The sequence below is a fragment of the Primulina eburnea genome, unplaced genomic scaffold (genome assembly GCF_022965805.1).
Source record: "Primulina eburnea isolate SZY01 unplaced genomic scaffold, ASM2296580v1 ctg739_ERROPOS11973397, whole genome shotgun sequence".
NCBI lineage: Eukaryota > Viridiplantae > Streptophyta > Magnoliopsida > Lamiales > Gesneriaceae > Primulina > Primulina eburnea.
The window spans coordinates 2,388,913-2,401,060 of NW_027331510.1; the positions used below are offsets into that span (position 1 = coordinate 2,388,913).

The window sequence follows — 12,148 nt, forward strand, 5'->3', positions numbered from 1 at the left end:
AAATCAGAAAAAAATGTTCATTGCATACAGACAAAAAGCTTGAACAAGAAGTTATGGTATATTAAAAACTTTGGAAAATAAAATGGTCAGTCGACAAAATTCAGAAGCGTAGATCGACAAGCAAATGAGACACTCTGATTCCCTTTTAACAACTTAAAAAACCTGTATTCTATTGATCAACTGTGGTGACCTCTTGCCACTCTCCATCAACGGCTTCTTTCCATAGTGTAACATTGTTGTCCCCAGCTGCCACGGCCAACAAGTTCCCAGTCAGAGACCACGAAACCCTCCAAACCGGTGCCTTGAAGTCTTTTAATACTTTACCCTCCCATTGATCACCTTCTTTTGCCACAGTCCAAATAACAACCTTTCCGTCCTGAGAAGCACTTGCCATCGTGGACTTTGGAAGCCCCAAATTTGGTGCCCATGCGACATCTCTCACCCAATCTGAATGCATTTGCAAAGCCGGGAAACAGTCCATTTTCCAGTTACCGCTGTATAGTTTCCACACTTTCACAGTATTATCACAGCCACCAGAAGCCAGCTTCTGAACAGGATCCAGCAATCCAGATCCAATTAATGCACCGGGGGCCATTGAAGGAGCCCAACAAACAGCAGTCACCCCCACAGGGTGGGCTTGTTCTATTCTCGTAGTTTCCCAACTACCATCTGATTGAGCTGTGTAGACACAAATATTACCATCGGAGGAACCACATGCCAAGCAGAGTCCAAGCTCGTGGGGCGCCCAAGCAATGGAATTGACAGATGATTTGTGGTCCGTGAAGACATGAGACTGAAACCAATCATTCTGATTACCTTCCTTCCAGATGATGATTTTACCGTCATAAGAACAGGAAGCTAGAATCGAACCAAACTTGGGGTGTGCCCAAGAAACCTGCCAGACGGGCCCTTGATGCCCGCTCAAGGTAGCCATATGTTGAGATGTCGAGTTATTGCTGATATTAATTATCTTAATAGTGGCATCAGATGATGCTGTTGCCACACGTTTCCCATAGTAATCCATGGAAACATCATGAACAACATCATTATGACCTGTTTCTATCTTCTGTGCAGGCATTTTGTTGACAGCGTATTCTCAGTTTCTTGAATTTGTGCTCACTGTGCAATCAACTCCTGTAATGTTCATATTAAAAAGCCATTGATTAGAGGGAAAAAAACTCCTTGTCATTCGAATTCATATGATATCTTTTTCCAGCAAAGCTATTTGTAAACATTAAGCACATCTCCCGACCATCACAAAACAAGATAGGAACTAAAATCTTACAATGAAATCTAACATATGGAGAAATAACAAGCAAAGAAAATGTGAAAGACAAGACCTTGAATTATAAGTCAAGGATCTGCTTAATTAATTTTCAGGGAAAACGAACTTGTACATAAGAAATTTAAATTTGAATATCTTTTCATTTCAGGTCGACTCTACTTGCTCCAGTGGTCCAACCCACCCGAAGGCACACAATTTCAATCGGTAAAAACTGAGCCAATGAGCTCTCCACTATACATCAAACTCAATTCAGCTAAATTAGGTCCCCTTGTTCTTAAATCAGCAATCTATTCACGTGATTTCGCTGTTTTAGACCATCACAACGATAACTTCAATTCTCTCGCAAGAATTAATATAATTTATTTTAATCTAATGGTTAGAATTAACCACACACTCACAAGCCCTTCTTTAGATAATTATAAAATTAAAACTTTCGTCAGAAGGCATAAAAAATTCCAAACCATAAAAAATGTAAACGGAAGCAAAAGGGCAGTGATGATTAATCATGAACTACGCAGATCTAATATTTTCTCCCTGATCCCAGAAATACGAAATCGAAAAAGAACGAAAAGGACTAGCACGCCTGTGCATAAAAATCGAAGGAAAATAGAGGGCATGGTCAGCGGATGGCAAAAGGGTTTCATCACCTGAGACAAAGAGAGGGCTGCACGAATCGAAATAGGTCGGATCTGAGGGCCGTTTCGGGTCTAAGAGACAAGCTGAGGAAATCCAACAGGAAACGTCACGAAGCTGGACGCAGTGGCGGGATGCGCTTATACTCCACGATTACATAGTAATGCCGTGTTTGGCTGCATTTCTATTTTGTACGCCAAACCAGTCTTCAATTGCATTTGTATTAATTTATTTATGGAAACCGCCAATTTTGGTTTTAATTCTTTCCCATTTTGGTTTTCTATATTAGTTTCATTTCTATATATTTCGTTTTTTATAATTTTAATTATTATTTTTTATACTAAAAACGTCGTATAAAAGTCATATAAATGTAGCATCAATACATTTAAAATTTTATAAAAATCATAAAATGATAAAATTAAAATTTGACTATATAGATAATCAAAGATAACAAATTTTTTTATTAAAAAACAATTTTCTTATTCAGTAAAACCATACTAATTTTGTTTGATAAATCAGAGCCCTGTTTCATACCGAAGGCCCTAAATATCTGTTACCATTTACCAAACTTGATTCAAATAATATGATGACAACAAATTTTTTTAATTAATGAAGTGTTTTGAAATAAGTAGACAAATAAGATAATCTTTGTAAATTTTTTCAAAGATAAATTAGCGTTAAAACAGCTCGTCTTAAGTGATAAACCAGTATTATTGTATTTTGTGATTGAGTCTGATATGGTTTCTGTAGTGTTCACTTCTTATAAAAGCTATAGATTTGGAACTGAGGAAAATTCGTGTCAACTTTTCTTGCCGTTAAGAGAGGTTATGTACTGCTCGTTTTTTAGTTTGATGAGCAGAATTATAGGATGAAATAATCATGAAACTTGAGGGTTTTGAGGCTTGAAATGTAATAATTTACTGATCGAAGTTGTAACCTTGTAGGATAATCGGAGGAAGTTTATATGGGAAGAGATGTCTCACTTAGAAAGATGGTGGAGAGATGCTTCAGATGCTAAAAGAGAATCCTTCATCAATTTATAAGTGAGGAATGGCTGTTATTGATGAAGAACTAGGTATGTACTCTAGCACCGGGAGTGGAGCCTACCTCTTTAAACCAAATGGTAATGCTGAGCCTATCTGCCTTGCTGGTGGACAGATGGTGGTTTCAGAAGGGCATTTGGTGCAGGAAGTTTTTTGTTATTGATAAGAAACTGGGGGAGTTCGATGATAAGGAACTGATAGCTAGATATAAGACAAATTAATGTTGATAACAATACAATCTTTTACTCTGATCTCAACGGATTTCAAATGAGTCGTAGGGAAACTTATGACAAGATACCTTTGCAAGGAAATTACTATCCAATGCCCTCTCTTGCATTCATGGTAGGCTCAAATGGAGAACGCTTCTCTGTTCATAGAGAAGGCGATTCTTGGGTGTGGGAGGCTTAGAAAATGGGTGGTCGGAGATCATGCTTTGATTGTCGACTGGTTGGAGAGATGATGACCGTGGTCTGGGCCAAGGAGTGATTTGCATATTGTGAATTTTAAGGTTCCCCAGCCTTCAAAATACTCTCAACAGCCCCTTGAAGAGCCCAATTTGTTCCTGTTTTGCAGAGGCGACACTGGAATTCTTCATATTATCGGAAAGGGAGGTCACGGTTTTCTTCTATAGCCGATGAGCCAATCAATCTTTGACATGTTCAACGGTTTTACAGTTTCGAATGCAAAACCCACTTCTCTGAATCTTTAACATGAAAACACCGATATACTTGGCTACAGCGAGCAATTTGGAAGTGGTGCACAGGAAGGACACGTCATTATCTCTCCCATGGAAATACAGGCTTATAAGTTGCACTTAAGGCCTCAACAATAAAGGTATTGTAGAAACTTGAATCTTTCACAAGGAACGTGGTTTATTGGGAATTTCTGGGATTGCTTCATGCTCCTTGACTGGATTGAAAAACCTACCCCTGCACAACGTTACTCATGCTGCGGCAACAAAGAACTAAAGCTGGAATGTAGGTGCGCACAACCTTCGGAAGAGCTGTACATTTAGATGCTATACTCTCACAACTGGTGTACGGTTATCAAAATCAGACACGCCTTCGGGTATATTTCAGCTCTTATCTTGATGGAAAAGTGGACAAATTTCGTGATGGACTAATTGTTTTCACAGAGATGATGCCAAGGCTCTTGCCAAATGAACCGAATGTAATCTGTGTAATTTCATTGATAAACTTGATTATTGATAAAGAAGCCTCTACAATCATGACAGTCGTACCATATTACACAAGAATTCGTGAAACTATTATTTATTTTGGCAACATGCACACATGATTCAAGTTGAAAGCTCAAGTTATTATTGGAAATCAACTGCGACATTTCCAGTTTAATTGATTGATTGATCACTCTCGTTAGAATAGCAAGGATGGAGTCCATCGGGAGTGATTCAAATAAGGGAAGACGAATACAGAGGCAGGAGATGTAAACTGTCCATCCATCGAACGTTACTTATTATATATACATAACAATTAATTTTATTACAACTTTAATATTTTAATGATTAGTTTGATGTCATCATCTTGGGATTAAATTTTTTATCAATTTATAAAGAAAACTTCAATGGGTTTTAAGGAATTAGTAATTGTGTCCAAAATATGAAAATCCTTGACAATTATCGCTAGTTACATGGAGCTAGACACTTGATTAACCATCGGTAATATAATTTTATATGGCCTCGAAAACATCATTTTGAAGCCATTACACATATTAATTGAGATTTAATAAATGAATTATAATATTCAACATCATTTATAGTTATTTATTACTGCTTAATCTCTTTTCCATATGGAGGGGGAAAAGGACAAGAAAGGGGTACAATAATTGAAGTAAATAAATAAATAGGACTTTTTGGTAACCGAAGCTGCTGCCCACAAGGGAACAGGTAAAAATAGATGCCTATCTTCTTCATTATTTGTAATGGGAATCCAATGAGATACATGTTCGTTCAAATCAAATGCACAACCAAGATCTGGATATTTCACAATTTTTTTTAATTAAATAAGATTATTTTGTAAGAGCGGGTGTTTACCGCTTTATCAAAAGCTTAGCTAGTAGTAATGGTGCAACTCAAATCTTTTAAACCGCACGACAGCTCAAGCACAACAATTCGATCGGTTTACCAAGTAGGGACAATTATTGCACCCAACAATCTCCATCTCAGTAATTGCACTCCTTGCAATCAATGAGAATCGAACCCGTGACTTTGGTTCGGATACCAATTGTAGGACCTAATGCTTATCGGTTTATCAAAACATATAGCTAGTGGCAATGGTATAACTCAAGTCTTTTAAACCGCACAACAGCTCAAGCACCACGGTTCGATCGTTTTACCAAACAGGGACAATTATTGTATCCAACAATTTTAATATCGTTTTAAAATATATTGTGAAAGTTAAGAAGATATAATTTATGTTATATAAGAATAGAAAAATTTATTGCATCATAAGATGTGATAATAAATTGAAAGATAAAAATAACATAATATTCTTTTTAACTCAGATAAATATCGATTTGTTGATGATATATTATGTGAGAAAGACTTGTTCTATATACAATGATATTACATATTGATCAATACGAAGGATTTTAGTTGGGCAGCCTCACCCTACTGTTAGTATATTGAGAAACAACTTTTTTCACTAATCCCAACCAATTAAATTCCCTTTCAAGTGAATAGAAAAATGTTCATAGGATCACATGCCTCGCATTAAAATAATATTCATTTTATCTTGTGCATATCGAAATGTAACGATTACAGATTCCCGCACCTTCAAGCCTTCTAACGTGGGTGGTTTTTTTAAAAAAAAAAAATCTTGAATATTTTCAAAACTTAATCGACCAATCAATTAACTATATCAAGTTTCTAATCTAGACATGCATTTTAAATAAATCTAATCTAGACATGCAATTAACTATATCAAGTTTCTCCTAGTGCTTAGCATATTTATCTGCATGTTAATTTTGTCTGATTGCAAGCACAAAAATAAATCTGCATATTTTTTTAAAAAAATATTGGATTTTGTCAGGTAGAATAGTTACAATAGACTTTTATAACCAAGAATCATGTGGTGGGGGACAGTGTCCTTGAAGTCATAAGAACCCTACATTGGATTCTATTTTAATAGAGCTCAATTATGCAAGTGCTTGTCCTTTTCATTACCACAATTACGAGGAACTTGACTGCATTCATCATATATTCGTCGGGGGCCCATACCAAAATAAAAGATACTGTTGGTACTTGGTGGCCAAGAAATCAGAATATTATACTTCAAATTTTTTAAATGAATACTATCGATTAAATTTTGCAAATTTGAAGAGGAATGAACTTCTTAAACTTAGAAGAAAATTTATGAATCTTTGGTTAAGCCGTCGGAGAGGAATTGCGTTAAACTCGCGCTTATTTTTCGCATATTTTTTTTTAAAAAATTGACAATTTAAGCATATGAAAACATGAAATTTGTGGTTTTCACGAATTTAAATAGTTCAAATAATTCGATATGATTTTTAAAAATAAGAATTTTATGACAGAAAATCAAGTAGATTGGAGGTAAATTGAAGGACAAATCAGACTGACAAGTAACTAGGTTCCATTTTATGTGTACATCGAAATATCTTATCAAAGCCTGAAAAAGTGCAACTGATCGACTCAGACAAGTTGTGAACCTTGAACAACATTTGCATAACAGTAAGAAGGAATCATCATCATCCAAGGAGAAAAACCTAGTAATATTACAACTTCAAGTTGGATTCTTTCGCTTTGAGATGAGACTAATGATCTTTAGCAAGCAAACCATACTAATCCTTAACTCAATTGGCTCTCTCAGCGTGGCAGATAAATACCGATTCCAAGTCGGGAGGATTGAAGAATTCTCTATTTCCGTTCAAGTGGCACCGTGAAGTGGGGCGTCGCTTCCTGGGTGCCGGAGGGCAGGGAAGTCTCTCCGGTATCTTCGACTCACGAGCCGTCGGGGTTGTGGAACACGCGCCTTCTTCTTCTTCCTCTGCTTCGTTTCCATCGCTGCGCTTGGTCGATATCGATTTCAGCGGTGCCCAGATCGAGATTCCGGCTAGAACCCATTTCTGGCTGTCGGATTCTTTGCCCGAATCAACTTGGTGGCTCTTCGAAAAACCCATGTTAAAATCCTGGGGGAAAAAATTCACGGAAAGGACAACTTTTTCGGGGAGGGAATAAGTTCGAGAACAAATTCTTTGGTGCAATTTACTCCGTATTGTTTCAGCAGATAAGCATAGAAAAAAAAAGAGGGAAATTGGGTGATGTGATGTGTGTCCTAAAAGGTTTCAAGAAAACTTGAAGAATAATCAAAAAGGGAGAATGGAGTTTGAAGACACTTTGAACGGGTGAAAGAAGAGTGGAGGCGGCAAAATATGAGGTGAGAAAGATTCTTTATATGAACGAACACCAAGCCTGAAAAATTAATAAATCGAGGGAGGAAAAAAATTGAATTTTTTTAGCTGCCCGTGAGATTACGGGCAGCTGAAATTGTTTTTGGCGGTATTTTGGGGTTTGCGGAGGCAACGGCTATTTTTCCCGCCCAAGTTTCTGGGCTCCCATTTTCACCAACTTGCTGAGGGCCACACCAGGGTGTCGTGGGCTGGGTCAATTTGTGCTCTTTGGTCCATTAGATAAAAGAACACTAAATGGTCCATTGGTTTTCTTTTTCTTTTTTAATTTGATATGTTTTTACGGGTAAGTGATGCTAATTTTGAATTCAGATGTTCACATGAAAATATTATATAAAAATACATAATAAATAATAATACCCTCGGTGTTATATAGAATGAACCATTTTTATGTCAAATATATAAATTCGATAAAATTGGAACGATTGTCTTTTTTTTTTCCATGTGATATGGTTTTTGGATATGATATAATAATAGTGAATATATTGTTTTAGTGGACATCCAAAGCTAATATCAGAATCCATATTACAGCTAATCTCAGGTCCAAATCGAGAGTAGGTCTCATGTGAGACCGTCTCACGGATCTTAATCTGTGAGACGGGTCAACCATATAGATATTCACAATAAAAAGTAATACTTTTTCATGGATGACCCAAATAAGAGGTCCGTATCACAAATACGACTCGTGAGACCGTCTCACACAAGTTTTTGCCTCAAAATCGATGTGGATCACACACACACACACATTATATATATGAAAAATATAGATTTCATCTCTTAAAACCAAATAATTCCGAGAGGATCAATCCAACCCATTATTTTGTAAGCTTGATCTGGTTGTGGACTCTAAACAAATTGATGAATTTATTATTATTATTATTATTATTATTATTAAAACAATGTCTCACCATCTGCACATCATCTCTGTCTGAGCATATTTGTTATCAGTATCACTAAAATCAAAATTAGCTTTAACTTGCAAATATATTCATCTAATTCAAAACATATCATCATCTATCGTTAATCGCATTAAAATATAATACAAAATTATACTCGATTTAAAAAAAAAATCAATATCAAAATAACAACTTTAAATACGTGTAAAAAGTAAAAACATTTAATTGAAAATTTTGAGTTAAAAACAAAAGAAACAAGAACCATGTTTGGTTGAGATTTTATTATTTGGTGTGAGCTCCATGATTATATTACTAGTTTGTTGTTTGTGCCATTTTGGCCAGCTCTTTTGGGAATATTGTACAATTATATATTTGGGAATATTGTACAATTATATATATATATATATATATATATATATATATATATATATATATATAATTGTATTTTATCAGTACGAGTTTGAGTTATATTTCGATTTTTTGTCCTTAGATCTGTGATGTCATTGGCAACGAGTGAGTTTATATCATAGATGTTCGTGTCATATGCATCAGACTTAAATTTATCATCTTTATGTATTATTTTATATATTTATTTGTTTGAGATAATTACAATTACATTTAAGAAAAAAAAAACGTTTTTTCAGATTTAAACATATGTTAATCTCGAAAAACTTGAATCTTGACATCCGCGCTTCCGGCGCTTCACGTTTTTTTAAAATCTTAGTGACTAAATGAGTATTTCAACAGTACTTACTTGTCACATTTATTATAGAAGGGACGTTATATAATTTTTTAGTTTGCATCAGGTATGGATCTATACCTACATGATTATATTTTATTCGGCATTTTTTGATGTGATTGGTTGATTAAAATATTTTTATTTTAATATGTATCATATATTATATAAATAAATGTTATTTAGTAAAAAAAATTAAAATGAAAAGCATAAAAGTTGCGATGACAGAGGGAAGGCAGTAACCTGATTAATGGCTGGCGGGGTCCATGTGCGCCTGCCACTGCCGAACCTTACCCAATCAAAATCTCAATATATTATTCCAAAAGGTGAAATCGCTCACCCCGGGCGTCCCTCACATCCTGTCCGACAGGTATGTGAGAGGAGGTAAATCATGATAACCTGACCAACCAGCAGTGGCTAGACCCGTGCTCACCGCGCACAAGGAGCCTCCCCCGTACGTCGAAGGGAGTTACTCCCACACTGCCGCTTGCGAGACTCGATCCTTAGTCATTATTCCAAGATGTCACCACTGCTAGCCAGTCAGGCTAAGCCCATGCGGGCCAAAATCTCAATATATTGAATAATAATAAACATGACAGTGCTCCGAATCAGCGTGTGGGCTGTTAAATGGACTACATTCATTTAATAACATGGATTTGGGCCCTACACGGCCCACATCAACATTTTTATTTATCATTTATTTATTTATTTTTTGGATCCAAACCAAAGAAACTATGTCGATTACATTTACTATTACGTAAAAAAAATTGTGTTGAAATTTCAATTTAATTTAGTAAAATCTTTATATTCTTCTATGACAAGAATCCTTTGGAAGCATCGAATTTTTTTCTTTTGCGAGAAACTATGAAAATAACTCCCGACTTTGAAAATATCATGTTTTGTATTTAGAGTATGTCTTTTATAAGACGGTCTCACGAATCTTTATATGTGAGAGAGGTCAACTCTACCGATATTCACAATAAAAATTAACTTTTTCATGGATGACTCAAATAAGATATATGTATCACAAAATACGACCCGTCAATCTTACCAGGGTCGATCCTAACAATATTTGGACCTGAGTCTAACTTTTAAAAAGAGGCATCCGAATCATAAAGTGTGTTCATATTTTTTTCCGTTCCATGGTAATTTTTCAAATTAAATCAATACGTCAAAGACAATATAAAAAAATAAAGGAATAAAAATATCAAACATGTCCAAAATAATCACTAAAAAACAACATGTCTAACAGTTTTAGAGTTAAAAATACTAATCAAGTCTGTATAATCAATTTGTTCAGTAATTTCTTTCTCAATCGATAACATAGCCAATCTATTCAATCTTTCTCATGACATGGTTGATCGGAGAAAAGTTTTGATGAGCTTTAGCTTTGAGAAACTTCGCTCTACACTTGCTACTGTGACCGGGACAGTCAACAAGATTTTATAAGCAATATGAGCATTTGAAAGCCGGATAAGCATTACATCCACCAAAATTTCAATCAAAAAGCGTAGATTATAGATACCACATAAAGCCCCAAAAAAAGTAAAAAATCACAATAAAAAATTAGAAGCCCGAACAAAGCAAATACAAGAAAATAGACTTACAGCTCCTCACGAGTCTTTCAATCAAACCTAGAGACGACGCAACGACTGAAGTCGATTAAGGCTTGTCTGCAGATGAATATTGGGGAAGATCGAGGAATAAATCGATAACATGCTAAGCAAGTTTCATTTAATAAATACTTGGTTTTGGGTTACCTAATAACTAGTATTATATATAATAATTTTTTTAAAAAATTTTTTGGGCCCCAGAAAAGAGACGGGCTTGAGTCATTGGACTCATTTGCCTCCTAATAGGCACGGCCCAGCGTCTTACACAAGTTTTTACCTTGTATTTATGGTTCCGAACACAGTTTGAGATATTTCCAGCCATAACTTCAGCATCCATATTGATTTCGAGAACGACATAGGAATTTATTCGGCGCACCAACCTCTCCAATTAATTAACCAATTATATTTTGTGTGCATAAAATTTCCACATAATTAATGTTTTTTTTAATATAAAAAAAGCGATAAAGATGATATCGAAATTAGGATCCGATCAGCCGCCCCAAGTGCAGTCCTCTCCTAAAAAATTGACACTCAAAGCTCGTGTCGTTTTCCGAAACGGTTCCACGAAAATGACCCGAATGTGGTAGCAGCCATCCCATTTCTTGCATATTAATCACGCAAATCAAATAATCGTTGATTGTTGTATGATTTAAAAGATTTTTTCCATCGTTCTGCTCTTTCATATCTTTCATAGTTAGCACGAGTATTTATAGGAAAAATATGGTTTTGCTCACATGGAAAGACTTGACTCATTTATGGGGAAGGCCAAAATTTTTAGCCAATGAAATAAAATTCATGATGTAAACTCAAGTATAAGAAATTCAATGCTATTCTTGTCAATTTAGGTAGCTTGCATCCCGAGCAGGAACGTTTAATTTATTAGGAGGAGGATTATCAAAGAATATGCCAAGAACAATGATTGTATATGCTGTAATCGAAACATAATGTTTTAGATTGATGTATGATTTAAAAGATTTTGAAATTTACTTTTTATCATTGGCTATAATTTTTTGTAAAATACAGTCGTATATGTATATGACATGTTAATTGTTGTACATATGTTAACAAAGAATTTGTTCACCTGAAGTGAATGAGTGAAAAACTGGTTCGATTTGTTGAATGAATTTGTTAGAGAGAAGAAAAAAATGTAATAAACCAAAGAAAATCATAATAATTTGAAAATATTTATTTATGATCGAGTCACCTTTTTGACTAACTAAATAAAGCAATAAAAAATCCAAAAAGTTAATTTAAAAAAAGCCAAAAAAATATTGGGCTTATCCATACAAGGGGGCCGCACATTTGGTTTTGCCGGTGGATTGGATGGCTAATAATTTTGATTTAAGCTGTGTTTTTGGGTCCACAATCCTACGATAAAGAATTAAGTAATAGTCGCAATAATTTTAAATAAATATAGTGACGTGTAAATAAAATATATAAAATATCTCCCCATTAAAATAAACGGTTGGAATGTAGAATTAGGATTCTTTCTATGTTTA

At 34.9% G+C, this 12,148-nt stretch overlaps 2 protein-coding genes across 2 annotated transcripts; both read right to left on the reverse strand.

The window, feature by feature from the left end:
* Positions 1-39: 39 nt before the first annotated feature.
* Positions 40-2,148, reverse strand: LOC140821905 (protein transport protein SEC13 homolog B-like). The gene is made up of 2 exons (XM_073182579.1): positions 1,933-2,148; positions 40-1,134 (listed from the first exon to the last, which is right to left on the reverse strand). Exon 2 carries the CDS (start codon positions 1,076-1,078, stop codon positions 170-172), a length of 909 nt encoding a protein of 302 aa, XP_073038680.1. The 5' UTR covers positions 1,079-1,134; positions 1,933-2,148; the 3' UTR covers positions 40-169.
* A 4,632-nt stretch (positions 2,149-6,780) lies between these two features.
* LOC140821915 (cyclin-dependent protein kinase inhibitor SMR6-like) lies at positions 6,781-7,589 on the reverse strand. The gene has a single exon (XM_073182596.1). It carries the CDS (start codon positions 7,114-7,116, stop codon positions 6,790-6,792), a length of 327 nt encoding a protein of 108 aa, XP_073038697.1. The 5' UTR covers positions 7,117-7,589; the 3' UTR covers positions 6,781-6,789.
* Between the last annotated feature and the right edge of the window lie 4,559 nt (positions 7,590-12,148).